The following is a 13,387-nucleotide window of genomic DNA, read 5'->3' as shown; positions in this document are numbered from 1 at the left end:
TCTGAATGTTATTGAAGTCTTACTTCATGCAAGCATGGGTTGCTTTGTATGAGGAGTTGCGCATGGAATTGAATTTTGTAACATCTTCAGCAAATGTTCCTACTTTTGACTTTTTAATGGAAGGAAGATCAACAATGAAGGAACTGAAGATAGTTGAGCCTAGGACACTACCCTGAGGTGATGTCTGGGGGCTGGGATGATTTACCTCTATCAACCACAACCAGCTTCCTTGCTCTACTGGAGTAGTTTGCTTATGATACCCATTGACTTCAGTTTTACCACCACAATTGGTCATGTGCATCCTTGGCACCAAGATTAGTCACCCTCATCTCATTTCCAGAATTCAGCTCTTTGGTCAATACTTAGACCAAGGCAGGGATGAGGTCTGGAGTTGAGTGGGTCTGCCAAAACCCAAACTGGGCATTGAGTAGGTTATTGGTAACTGTCATTGACAGTGCTATCAAGTGGTAATTTCCATCACTTTGATGATTGGGAGTAAACTGATTGGGTGGTAATTAGCTGGATTGAATTTTTGCTGCCTTTTCTGAATAGGATGTACTTGAGCAATTTCCCACATTATTGAATAGATGCCAGTGTTGCAACTCCTCTAGAATAGCTTGGCCTGAGGTGCATCTAATTCTGGAGTACTGTGATATTGTCCATCCCCTAGCCTTTGCTGTATCCAGTGCTACCAGCTGTTTCATGATATCATGTGGAGTGAATTGAGTTCACTGAAGACTGGCTTCTTTTTTATTGGTGATCTCAGTTGGAAACTGAGATGAATCATCTGTTTGACATTTCAGCTGAACTCTGTGAATGCTTCAGCCTTTTCTTTAGCATTCACATGCTGTGCCCCGTTATTACTGAAGATGGGAATGTCTTTGAGCCTTGCTGTCCTGTTAGGTATGATGGCACCATTCCTGACTAGATGTGGTCGGATTGTGGAGCTTCGATCTGATCCATTGGTTGTGAGATCATTTATCTCTGATTGCATGCTGTTTCTGCTCCTTAGCACTCAAGTAGTGATGCATTCACTTGGCTGGGAACTGATCATTTTTAGATATGCTTCGTGTTGCTCCCTTCTGCACTTCTCATTGAACCATACTTGATTGAAATGATAGAGAAAGGGATATGCTGGATCATAAGGTTCTGGATTGTGCTGGTTTACACTTTGGCTGCTGATGGTCCACAACATCTCATGAATGCCTAGTTTTGAGCTATCAGACCAGTTCTGAGTCTATCCTATTTAGCATGTTTATAGTGCCACACAATATTATGGAGGGTGTCCTCATTGTGAAGAAAATACCTTGTCTCCATGGCAACTATGTGATGGTCACTTCTGCCAGTGCTGTCATGGACAGATTTATCCCCCACAGGTGGTTTGGTGAGATCAAGTGTTTTGTTCTTTGTGTTGGTTCACTCACCATTTGCCCCAGACTGTCTCTGCTAGGTATGTCCTTCAGCTTGGTCTGTGGTGGAGCTGCCAACCCACAATGAAATTCCCCACCCAGAATGATATCCTTTAGTGTCATCCCAGATGTTCCTTCCAAGTGTCATTCAACATCAAGGAGCACTGATCCACAGTCTTTTCAGTTAGATAACCAAACCAGACATTTTATGCATTTGATGCAAACAGTGTTTGATCCCTAGATATTTGAGTCTGTAAGAGTAGAGCCATTCTGCATGTAATCTTGAAAAGAATTTATTAAGAATATAATGTAATGACTATTTCAGGTAACAAAACCATCAAATGTTTTCCCATTTTCATGTTTTACTGTAAAGTATGGTCATTGCAACTCTCAACCTCAGAATGGTGATAGGATGGAAGGAGGCTATTCAGCCCATTGAATCCATACTGACTCCATGTAAAAGCAATACAACTCCTCCCACTCCTTTTCCTCTCCCCATGGGCCTGCAAGTTTTTGCCTTCCAGATATCTATCCATCTCCATTTTGAAAAGTGCAGTTGAATTGCCTCCTCCACGACCCTTGACGGTGCATTCCAGATCCTGACCACTCATTGTGTTTAAAAGTAAGCGTTTTTTCCTCGTCATCTTTTAGCAATCGCCTTCATTTTATTCCTCCGTTCTCAAGCCTTCTGCCAATGTCCCTGTATCTGCTCTGCTTATACCCTTCGTTGCTCCATTAGATCCTCTCCCAGTCTCCTCCACTGCAAGGAGAATAACCCAGCCCCTTGAGTCCAATCACACAACTAAAGTGCCTCACCTCTGCACCAGCCCAGCAAAAGTCCCTTTCACACCCTCTCCAATGCTCAGTTTTCTCTCAGGCACTAGTTGTGGCTGAACCTTCTGAAGACTCCTCATGACTTCTTAGTCCTTGTTCCCTGTGCCTTTATTTCTAAAGCTGAGGATCCCATATGCTGCTTTAACTACTTTCTCAACTTGCCCTGGCACTTTCAACAAACTTTGCACATGTGCTTCTGGATTTAAACTGATCACAATGGAAGACACATGATTCCCACCCACAATTCATTCCCTGATGAGTTTCTCACCTTATGCAACACTGAAAAGCTGAACAAGGGTGTCTTCGAGTGCAGAAAATAAATGGAGGTTTGACTGGAAATTCTGCACTGATGATGTAGAGAATAAAAATGCCACTTTCTTCTGACAAGAAAATAACAGCTTTTTCATTGAAATGCTTTTAAATATTTCAGATATATCTGGCAGATTATGGTCTTGCCTTCAGGTACCGTCCCAATGGAGCTCACAAACGCTATAAGGAAGACCCCAAGAAAGGTCACAATGGAACAATTGAATTTACTAGCATCGATGCTCACAGAGGTGTAGGTAAGGACATCATCCATTCAGTCAACACACTGTGAGTGGTGTAGAATCTGTGTTTGGAGGGAAATTTATTTTATATGACTTGTTACCTGACACTTTAATCCAGCCAGCTTCACTTCAGTGGATGTGCTGCAGTGTGGGTTCTGAAAGCCTAGAGCTGACCCAGCAAGATGCGATGTCATCCATAAAACACCCTGCTGTGCTCTTCCAATCTTGTAGCTCTGTAATAATATTGTAAATAATGACATTGTCATTTTTGATGGCTTAATTTGGAGAGAAGCTATGAATTGGATTTGCGTGCTTTCAAATTTAGTTGAAACATTTTGCTCTTCTGTGCAGTTTTCTTAATGGAAGTGATTTGAAGGAAGTCGATGCTTGCAAAGTATGCTTCAAGAGAGGCAAGCTTCAATAGAATAAGGGATGGACCAAAGGATCTTGGTTTGGAAAGGTCCCTATGTTATCTCAACTGAGAGGAAATGAAACACTTTTTAAAAATATTTGAAATGCAACATGTCTAAGTAACCAAGAAAATTAAGCGTAAGCTAAAGAAGTACATGTTAAAACAGATCGGACAATTAAAATGGGCATGAGAAAGAAAGATAATTATATACTGCCTACAGGTTAGTAGGAGAAACTTTACGAGGAAGGATGTGCAAACGTGGAACAAGAAATTTCGCACGTCAGGTTCTTTGGATCTTGTGGTGGGAGACAGCTAAGGGGCTGTTGAAATTACAAGGGTGCTGTTACGTGGTCTGTTCTGTTGCTGTGGCTGAGGGAGAGTAGAAGATATGGGTCACAATCCTTGACAAAATAAAAAGACCTCCAGAAAGATCTAATTCATTTCCCCACTGTTAAATAATGTTTCTTGGAAACTTGATTGCAAAATCTTTCAACATTTTGCAATGAAAAATGTGTCATTTTTGTGGAGCAAAACACGATAATGACCATTTCTGGGTCATTTCATATCACCTGGGAAATCTGACCAAGCACATCCAAATGCAAGTCACCCTTGCACCTTGACATGCTCCTTGTATCTGGATTGCATAGGGTGATGTTATGCTCCTGGTGGCATTCCATTAGAAGCATTGCCTGTGGACTCGAAAGTTGTCCCAGGAAATTTATTGGACTACTGTCAGTTAAATCCCTTACTTGCCTTCCTGGCACCTGAACTGAACTGACCATAACCCCTCCAAGGCCCTGACCCCTTGTCCTGGTAGAAGCCTTAATCTCAACCAGCCCCTCAAATACCCCCAGACAATAAACTTCATATCAAAAATTCTAGGCTTAACAACATTAAAAGTATGATGTATGTTGACTGGGAATCCAGCTTTGGGTTAAATGCATTTTAACATGGCATGATTTTGATTTGACCTTTCTGGTTTGTAATATTATCATTTTCTAACCACCTGTGGTAATAAGGACACGATGAGTGTGTCTCTGATTAGACAACCTTCAATTAAAAAGTCTTTGAAATGTAAATTTAGCTAATACTGTGCTGGTACCCTTCTAGTGAAGCGTGCTCTGCTGATCAGATCAGTATCCATGTCAGTGTTACTCTGACATTTTCAAATGATACTTAGGCAAGAATATAATGTTGAGAGATGCCTGATGCTGTCACTTCACACTGCTTAACTAAATTTACCAGTGAAAATGAACATATTTACTCTATGTCTAGTGTCATTTGATAGAGGAGTCAATGTCGCAATGTTTGATACATGTGACACTCCTTGGGCATTGGCTTTCTGTGTATTAAGCACCAAGGCTTGTTCAATGCCTGGGGCACAAAGTGAGCAGCAAAACCAGGTTTGCCATAGTATCTGTGCCCTTGTCTGTATCAATGTTGCACAATAATTACATTGAATCTCCTAAGGATTTGGTAATATCAGTGTTCTTAGAGATGAGCAGGACTAATATGGAATGAGGCTAGCTTATGAGGCTAGCTTCTCCCTTTCAAAGTATTACTGTCACTGTTCTCAGCAGCTGTTGTTTATTTGCACTATTCTTTAATGCTTGTTTTCTGTGATTTCATGCTGTATGAAATTATAGAGTAGCTTTGGGTATCCCTTTAGCAGTCCCATTTTTTGACAGTTCTGTGGAAATAGGAGGATTTAGAGGAAGAATGCATGACAGGTTCCTGTGTTATTCAGGTCAGCTTATGGAATCTCCACTTCTGTATACAATGCCAAGGAATTATTGGAGTGACATCTCAAGGAACATAATGGGGAGACCACAGTTCTCCCTACAAGCCACTTCCAGCAGAGGAACAGCACTCAACCAGTTTTCATTCTTGGACTTTTACTTTTTTTTGTCCTCTAAATCTAATTATAAGAGATGAATAAAACTAGAGGCCTTAGATTTAGGTTAAGGGGTAAGTGATTTGGAGAGGATCTGAGGGGGGGACCTTTTCCAGTCATGCACTGAGGAGACGCTGGTGAAAACAGAGTCGCTGGCAGCATTTGAGAGGTGTCACTTGAATCCCCTAACGATTGAAGGCTATAAGCCAAGTGCTGGAAGAGATTAATACGGACGGGTGCCCACTGGTCAGCTGGGGAAGTGGTGGCTGGGCTGAATGACATGTTTCAATGCTGTATGACTGACTGTAAAGACAACAACAGGAATATGTGGAATTATTAACATGTAGCATTGGCCTATGAAGTGAATTCACAAATTTCTCCATGGTGAACAGGTAGTAATTATAAAGCCAAGACTTTAACCAGTTGGTGAGGTTTCTAAAAGTGCTTAGCTTTATTGATGATATATGCATGCCTAAGCACAGTTTGCCACAGTACTGTCTGTGTGCAACTTTATTTCAGGACCTATATTGCACAGCTCAGGCTGTTGCCAATGGTAGTAGGTTTCTTGATATCAGAACAACTTCTTACAGTCTTTTGAGTCAGTTCAGCATACCCAGCAAGAAGTGTTGAATAATATTTAGAAAAGTCAGACCTGACATTACTGCAGCTAGAAGCAGTGACCTGTCATGGGCGGGACCAGACAGCCAGTCCTCAGTGGGACATGTTCCTGATAGTTTCAGGGTCAATGGATAATCCAACACAAGTTGTTTCTGAATAACCTACATCCCATCCTGTCTCCCTTGATGATCTGCAGTCTTACTATCAGGTGTGCTATGTTACAAACGAGAAGGAACGATCTGCATCATCCCCAATGGGAAAGAAATGGGTTGTGGATCATTAATTGCACATACTTAATTTGTGTTGGGAAATCAATTAATAAAATATTATCTACATTGTTCTATCATTAGTGGATAAGATCTGGAATTTATTCCTTAAACCATTTGAAATATCTGCACTCCTTCCATTGTGGGCTGGTGAGGATTCATGATTTTGTTTGGTGCACCATTAACAGCCATACTTCCAGCTGTTAAGGACCTAAGCACTGGAGTACCCTCTGCCTCTGTACCTCTGTTTCCTTCTTAGAGAAGTTCTTTATAACTTAACTCTAACCAAGTTTTTGGTTATGTTCCCTAATATCACCCCATGACGCTGTCAAATATTGCTTCAAATGATCCTTTGAACGTCTTGGGATATTTGTCTTGCTAAAGTTGTGATATAAATAGCTATTAATGCAAGAGGTTTTGAGAGTTTACTTTATATGAAAAAGGCATAATAGATTGGAAATGGATGGCAGCATGGTAATGGAGGTGCAGTCGATAATGGAATATCTGTGCTCACATGCAAGATGTAATGTATATAGCAAGAATGGACTGCTTATACACAGAACTACTTGGTTAATCAATTACTTGCACTCAAATGTTCCAGTTAACAAATCCTCAACTGTTTCTTCTCTAACCGTCCTCTTGGCCACTTATTAGACTTGGACTGCTAATCCTCTACCTGTGTGAGATCTGTTTGATGAGTAATAAAATTACCCAAGTGGTACCTCCTAGGCAGTGATGTTTGAGACCTGAAAGAATGACCCCTCCCCCCACCCAAACTATTGAAACAGTCGCATCTCTGCCCAAATAACCAAAACTATCCTGTTGGCAGCTGAAAATGAATTGTATTGCCTTTCCTTAGTTGTTAGTTTATGGATTTGCCAAGCAAGATTTTAATAGATATTTATTTTTCAAATGAACAACTTTTACTTTATTCCTGTTAAGGTCCTCTGAATAAAAGCTGTTGTTTTCAGAAATATTATGGGTCCTACTTCTGCCTTCCCTTTATATTAGATATAAACGTAGAATGTGGTTTGTTTCATTGATGACCATGCGTTAATCCCATTTCCTGCTTTCATCCTAAAGCTGAGTGTTTCATCATCTTTATTTCTAACTTCTGCCTCTGCTTATATTTTTATGTACTCCCACTTCCATCATATTCTTTCCTTTTCTCCAGTTCACTATGTCTATTTCTGCAAATTGCTGTCTACTGACAATCTTCTATGATTCCATCAGCAACTCCCATTATACTTCCACCCACTTTACTAATCTCAGTTTCTACATCTTTAGCAAGTTTAATCTCTTTCAGAATCAACAGGCCCTGCAAACATACTTTTCCCTTTCTCTGTGCTTGACCTGTCTCCCAGAACTGTGGTGACTTCTCTCTTACCCACATCTTCAGCGTCACCATTCACCTTTCTCAATGGATCATTCTGTGGCAATTTTGCCACCTCCAGAATGATGCTGCCTTGATACTGTATATACCTTTCCCTTTTTGTGTCACAAATGAATTATTCCCTTTGTGACACCTTGGTCAAGTCTCATTATCCCCATACTTATTGTCCTTGCACTTCCTTTAATCAGAACTTGTGTAGAAGTGACATTGATTTTATAGGTCTGAATGGTCACATGCCCCATCTGTTCTGCCTGCGCTTTTGGAAATCCTACCAGATGCTGTCCTTCTCGTTCTTTTGGCTGCTTTCCATGGGTAAAATGATAAAGACGTGCATCAGCAAGGCTTATGATAAATGAATGTATCACTGCACAGTTGACTGAAAATTTTGCTTTGCATCTATGCTGGTAGCTTTGAAGTTTCAGTGTTGAACAAATTTATTTACTTGACTACTGTGTGTAGATAGTTGACTTCAGAAAAACTTTCAGGCCACGCCTGAAGGTACATAATAACCTGGTAAGAAGCTCTCTCTGCGAGTATTACGGAAATATTAGGTTTCCTTTATTATATTCAGGTAGTAATGCTTAGAGCTCCCAAGAACGCTGCCTTAATAAAGGAGGGTTTGTGTAGAATGTTGAAGATGTAAGAGCTTCTTATTTATAATTTCTTCATGGAATTTTCTTCAGGTGTTCCTAAAGGCACTGATGTTCCTAAGTGAATTCTGCTGAACTATATTTCATTGGTGCAAATAAAATAACATTGGCAACTAGGTTGTCATTTGCAAAATAAAAATGCAGAAAATAATTCCAAGTGTAAGGACTAACAATAGACTGCAGTGCAAAATTGATCCTTGAACAGCAACAGAATCTCATTCAGTATAAGTGAAAGCCTCCCAGTAAATTGTTTAATATACTTCCTGGAAGTGCCATCACAAAGGACAAACTGTCAAATCATTAACTGGTTGAGGAACTGTGAGGCAAGTGACTTCTTCAGTATTGTGACATTTTGAATAAGGTTAATGGTTTTTATTTGCATGGAATTGTAAGATGTAACAAAGATCCTACAGAATCATTAGATAGATAGAAAGATAGATGAACTGATTTAGCAGATCTTTAGCCCTTTTAAGTTACTGTAGGGTTAATTGCCTTTATCCAAAAACAGAGACTATCTTGGCCACAAAAAAGCGCAAGACAGGCCTTTCATTTCAGCGAGGTGGGGATATGCATTCAAGCGCTCCTGCTTCATTTATTTGCCTATCTGTAGGACACCCCATTGGAGGGATGCCTAAAAGAAGTTGACCTCGTGGTCTTGCATCCAGCAATCCTCGGAGCAAAGGACCACAGAGGAATAGGCAGCTGGTCTACAGTGCAAAGCCTTTTAAATGTTTTTTTTAGAGATGTATCCAGCAATTAACTAGCTTTTCCGGGTACTTTTCTGTTCTGTCCAGTGCCCAGCACCAACCAACCAGACTGCCCTCATAAGGTGCCAGGGTGCAATTAAAACATATAAGTGGTACGATGCAAACTAAAAAAACAGGATAAATCAAATATAAGTATTTAAAATATTCATATTCTTCATAATTGTGTTTTACAAGTTCTTCGGGAGTGGATTTGTCATGATCATGAAAAGGTTTTAAAAATTTCTCTTTACATTTCTAATTTTCAGTCCCCTGCCTAACTGAGTGTTTTTCATGTATCGGTCTTCGCTGTAAGTCTTTTCATCTTCTGTGACCACAGGCCATCACAGCTGCTGCCAAGCCAATCTTAACCACAGGACCACACTGAATAGTGGTCACTCTACCATGATCAGGTCAATAACCCTTGTAGGTTTCAGCTGATTGAAGCAAAATCAGATTATGCAGTGGAGAGTTGCTGGTCTGTGTGGCTTTGCTGCTTTACCAGATAAATTTTTTGATGAGCTGTGGGTGAAATTCTCACTTTGAAGGTTTAGTTTAAAAAAAAATTGATACAACATAAACATTCAGGAGAAAATCACAAAAGTTTATCCTTACAGGCTAAAGAGTTGAATTTTGCAATTCTAGAAGCAGGAATGGATCAATTAAGTTTTAATATAAACCTTGACTGGAACTACATGATCAATAATGGTCTTTGAGAATATTTAAATATTCCTGGTATGAAAGATTAGTCACCACTAGTGATTTTAAGAAGTAGCATACATTATAGTCACACCAGAATAAGAATGAGGGAGTAATGAAGAAATCTCCAAATGCAGACCAAATCTGAGTAATGATATGTGGTTTACTATAAAGGAAAACACAAGTACTTTGCAAAAAATCACTTAAAAGTTAAAGGTTTTGCTTCCTGATCAGGGATGCATTTCTATTGCTTATGAACCAGGGAGAGAAATATTAGGAACCTGGGTGAAATGGGGAGAATGCTCCCCATCCAGCTGAGGAAAGTTAAATCAGCGAAAATAATTTCTACACTAATCAATAGCATTTTAATGGCCTCTTCCCAAGGCTTGTGTAAAACAAAGTCTTTAATAGACTAGGCAGCCTATATTCTATTTACAGACTGTACTGTGCAGATTTTATGTGGTAATTCTTGTAGAGGGATGGTTAAAGCCACTTGGAAATTATCAGGCCCTTAGAAGATTTTGTCCATATAATTGAGGTTGTGTCAAAGCCTTATCAGATTAGTCAAAAGGGTGTTTTTATCCTTTTTTGGCTTTTCTTGGCAAATTCAGTTCTTTGACCTAAATTATAATTCCCTTTTTGGATTTGTGACCCAAGCCCCATGATGTTTTGTCATGTCTGATGTAGGAGCTGCTGCACCCTGTACTATGGTTGAGAGTGATTGCTGTTCAGTTTCTGTCAGAGAATTGTACCGTGCTTTGCTGGTGGTGTTTGCTTGCAGTTGTAAATGACATTGCCACTTATAAGTGTGCAGCAAAGTTTCATAATGGTTCATTACGGGACTTTGATTTGATAAATCTCAAACAAAGGGTTAAGATTCTCCTGTTCTGGTTGCAAAGCAGTTGAAAAGAATTCACCAGATCATACAGTATAGGGGAGGCCATCATGCCCGTGCTGGTTCTTTGAAAGGATATCCAGCTGGACCCACTACCCTGCTATCTCCCCATGACCCAGCAAAAAAGTAAATTAATTTAGGTGTCCAGTTCTCTCTGGAAAGTTACTTTTTAATTGGCTCCCATCTCTCTTTCAGGCATCGCATTCTAGATCATAACATTTGGACAGACTTTATTAATCATGATGAACTTAGCCTTTTAACATAAGACCAGACAATTTACCATAAAACTATAGACTTGCTCAGAGATCACAGATGAATTGACAAACTGAGAAGTGAAATAAAAAATAAACTGATAAGGCTGCTGTTCTGAGGTTAAGGTTAAAATACATTTTAGCGTAGGAGAATTATTGTGCCATTCCATTGAAGAGAAAGAAGTCTGCGATGAAATGTAAAACCTGATGTTGTGTGATAGCTATTGCCTCATTTCATAGCTGAAAGGCGGAAGCAGACTTTTAATAAAGATAGGAGAGGGTGTATTGTAGTTTAACTCATGGAGGGATTGCTCTCATTCTTCCTTTAAGCAGCTTGTTCACAGCATGGTAAACTATTGTGCAAAGAAAAAATAAATATTTTAACATTTTGCTTTAAGTTTGCTTAACTTTTCTTGCCAAATTAGACCTTACAAGTACTAGGAATTGTTGAACACAGTTTTTTATATATATTTACATGTATATATAAATACCTTGCTGTTCACCCAACACCCTCTTGGTAACGTAGTGGACATGTCCAAAGCCAAATAAATTAGGATTAGGCTGTTTCGTAAAATTTTAAAATATAGATTGCTAGTACAGCTAACCTGATCCTGATTTATTCATTACACTGCTGTAGGTGTCTGCTTGTAAGACTGCCATTTGTTATCTTTGATTTTCAGATACTGTGAACGAATCTTGGTTATGCTGCTGGCTACTGTACTCTTAATTAAGAACACAAGAAGTTATAGGGCTAGAAAAGACTATGCAGTCCATTTGGTCATTTCTGAAAGCTAATGGAATAGAAATCCATCCTCTGCATTAGATGCGTGAAATGCACAATTTCTAATGCTCTTACCTTGAACTCTGGTTCTGAGATCTATTGCGTTGAAGAACAGGTGGTTGTATTCATTCTGCAAGGTGCAACCACTTACTGCCAATGTCTCTGCTTTCCACCCACTCCCACAAGTTGCAGGTACCACATACCACCTGCCCTGGCATCCATTCAGAGTTGTCACCACAAGAGTATGAGTTGAAGGGGTCGTAAGGCGTTGGATTAGGTATGTGGATGGGTTCAGCCCCATCTTCACCACAGCCTCTGTTGTGGAGATTCCAACGATAATCAGCATTGACTGTTTCGTGCAGGTTTGGACCTGCAGGCACACTGAACCATCCCTCAAGTTAGTTTCTCCTAAACCGGTCCATTGATTTCACATGTAGCCACCAGCTAAGATATTCAGACTAAGTGTAATTTAGAAGGTATCTTAGAGGTGGAATCTGCATGTGATGAGACTCTGGGGATGACTGGCCTGCAGCTAAGGGAGGGGACAAGGGTAGCAGGGATGATCGCTGCTGAGTCTGCTGCCCAGTACTTGGGAGAAGGTTTTGATTGGGCATGTTTAAAAAAAGACCTTCAGTTTAAGGCAAAGAAATGCATGGAATCAGAATTTTTTTTATGGCTGAGAAGGAGGCCATTTGGCCTATTAACTCCATGTTGGCACCTTTTAGAACAATCCATTCTGTCCTGTTCCCTTTTCTTGTAGCCCTGCATATTATTTTCCACCACCCCTCTAGATCGCAGACATTTCCCGCATAGAAGAGATCCCCCTTTATTTTTTGTGCATTACTTTGAAATCGTATCCCTGGTCCTTGAATCATCTGTTATTGGAAACTGCTTCCCGCTATCTAAACCAGCCTTGATTTTGAGTATCTCTTAAATCTTACTTCAATATTATTCGATCCATGTAAACACCAGTTTTTTTCCCAAACTAACCTTGCAACTGAACTCCCTTATCCCTGGAGCTGTTCCAGAAAATTCCATTTTCATTCTCTAGGAAATCCACATCCTCTGTAAAGTGTGGTGATCAGATCTGAATGCAATAATCCAGTTTGGCTTAACCAGCATTTAATGAAAGTTCAATGTACCTTCCCTGTATTTGTAATCCATGCCTCTGTTAATGAAGCTCAAGGTCCCACATTTGACAAGCCCTCTCACAATGTGTCCTGCCACTTCCAAAGATTTACATATACAGTATGTACACCCAGGTCTCTCTGTTCCTGCCCACTATTAATGTGCCATATGGGCTGCAATCTGCAATCTTAGCAAAGGTCAGCATTCTCTCTCCTTACTGTAATCCCCTGTATTTTGACTTAAGACTCTTGGCGACCTTCCTTGCAAAAAAAAAGTAAATGGATAGTTGCCAGATGTTGCAGTCATTTCCAGATCCTACTCAATAATAGCACCCCATTACATAACAGTTCCTTGTCACCTTGATAGCCAATGACAGTGAGATCCTTGCTGTCTCTGACTTTGTAATTGTTGCTGAATGAGGTGGCAGGTGAGTAAGAATATGTCTTCACTTCTCAAAGGAACAGAGAGACCTGGGTGTATGCAGTATTCTAATGGGAAGATCCCCAGTTTTGTCTGTTCTTGATTCACAGCCACCTTTACAGAACTTTATTTTTGGACAGTATTGGTCTAAGCTAAGTAAAAGTTGAATAAAAATAAGCCATCCAGCCCCTTTTGCTATTATGACACTCAACCAAATCATGACTGATCGATACCTCAATTCCATTTGCCTGGTTTTAGTCCATTCTTCGGATACAGTACTGAGCAAGATTGATCTCAATCTTCAACATTTCAGATCACCCTATATCCACAATGTTTTGGGAGATTTTGGATTTCCTCTGTCTTTTCCTTTTTTACTGTGAGTTGGCTTGACTTTAATGTTCTGGTTTGGTTCTCTCGGTCTGGAGCCCTCCCCTCATCCACCTGAA

General features: G+C 39.9%; 1 protein-coding gene across 1 annotated transcript in view; it reads left to right on the top strand.

The window, feature by feature from the left end:
• Window positions 1-13,387, top strand: part of LOC127567997 (serine/threonine-protein kinase VRK1-like) — a 61,500-nt gene that overhangs the window by 14,770 nt on the left and 33,343 nt on the right. Inside the window, exon 8 of the mRNA XM_052011242.1 lies at window positions 2,674-2,806. Coding sequence (XP_051867202.1) covers window positions 2,674-2,806 — 133 coding nt within the window. The remainder of the gene's footprint in view (window positions 1-2,673; window positions 2,807-13,387) is intronic.

This window comes from Pristis pectinata, chromosome 3, assembly GCF_009764475.1.
Source record: "Pristis pectinata isolate sPriPec2 chromosome 3, sPriPec2.1.pri, whole genome shotgun sequence".
In the NCBI taxonomy this organism is placed as follows: domain Eukaryota; kingdom Metazoa; phylum Chordata; class Chondrichthyes; order Rhinopristiformes; family Pristidae; genus Pristis; species Pristis pectinata.
The sequence above is the reverse complement of the archived record's forward strand: the minus strand, read 5'-3'. Positions and strand labels throughout refer to the sequence as shown.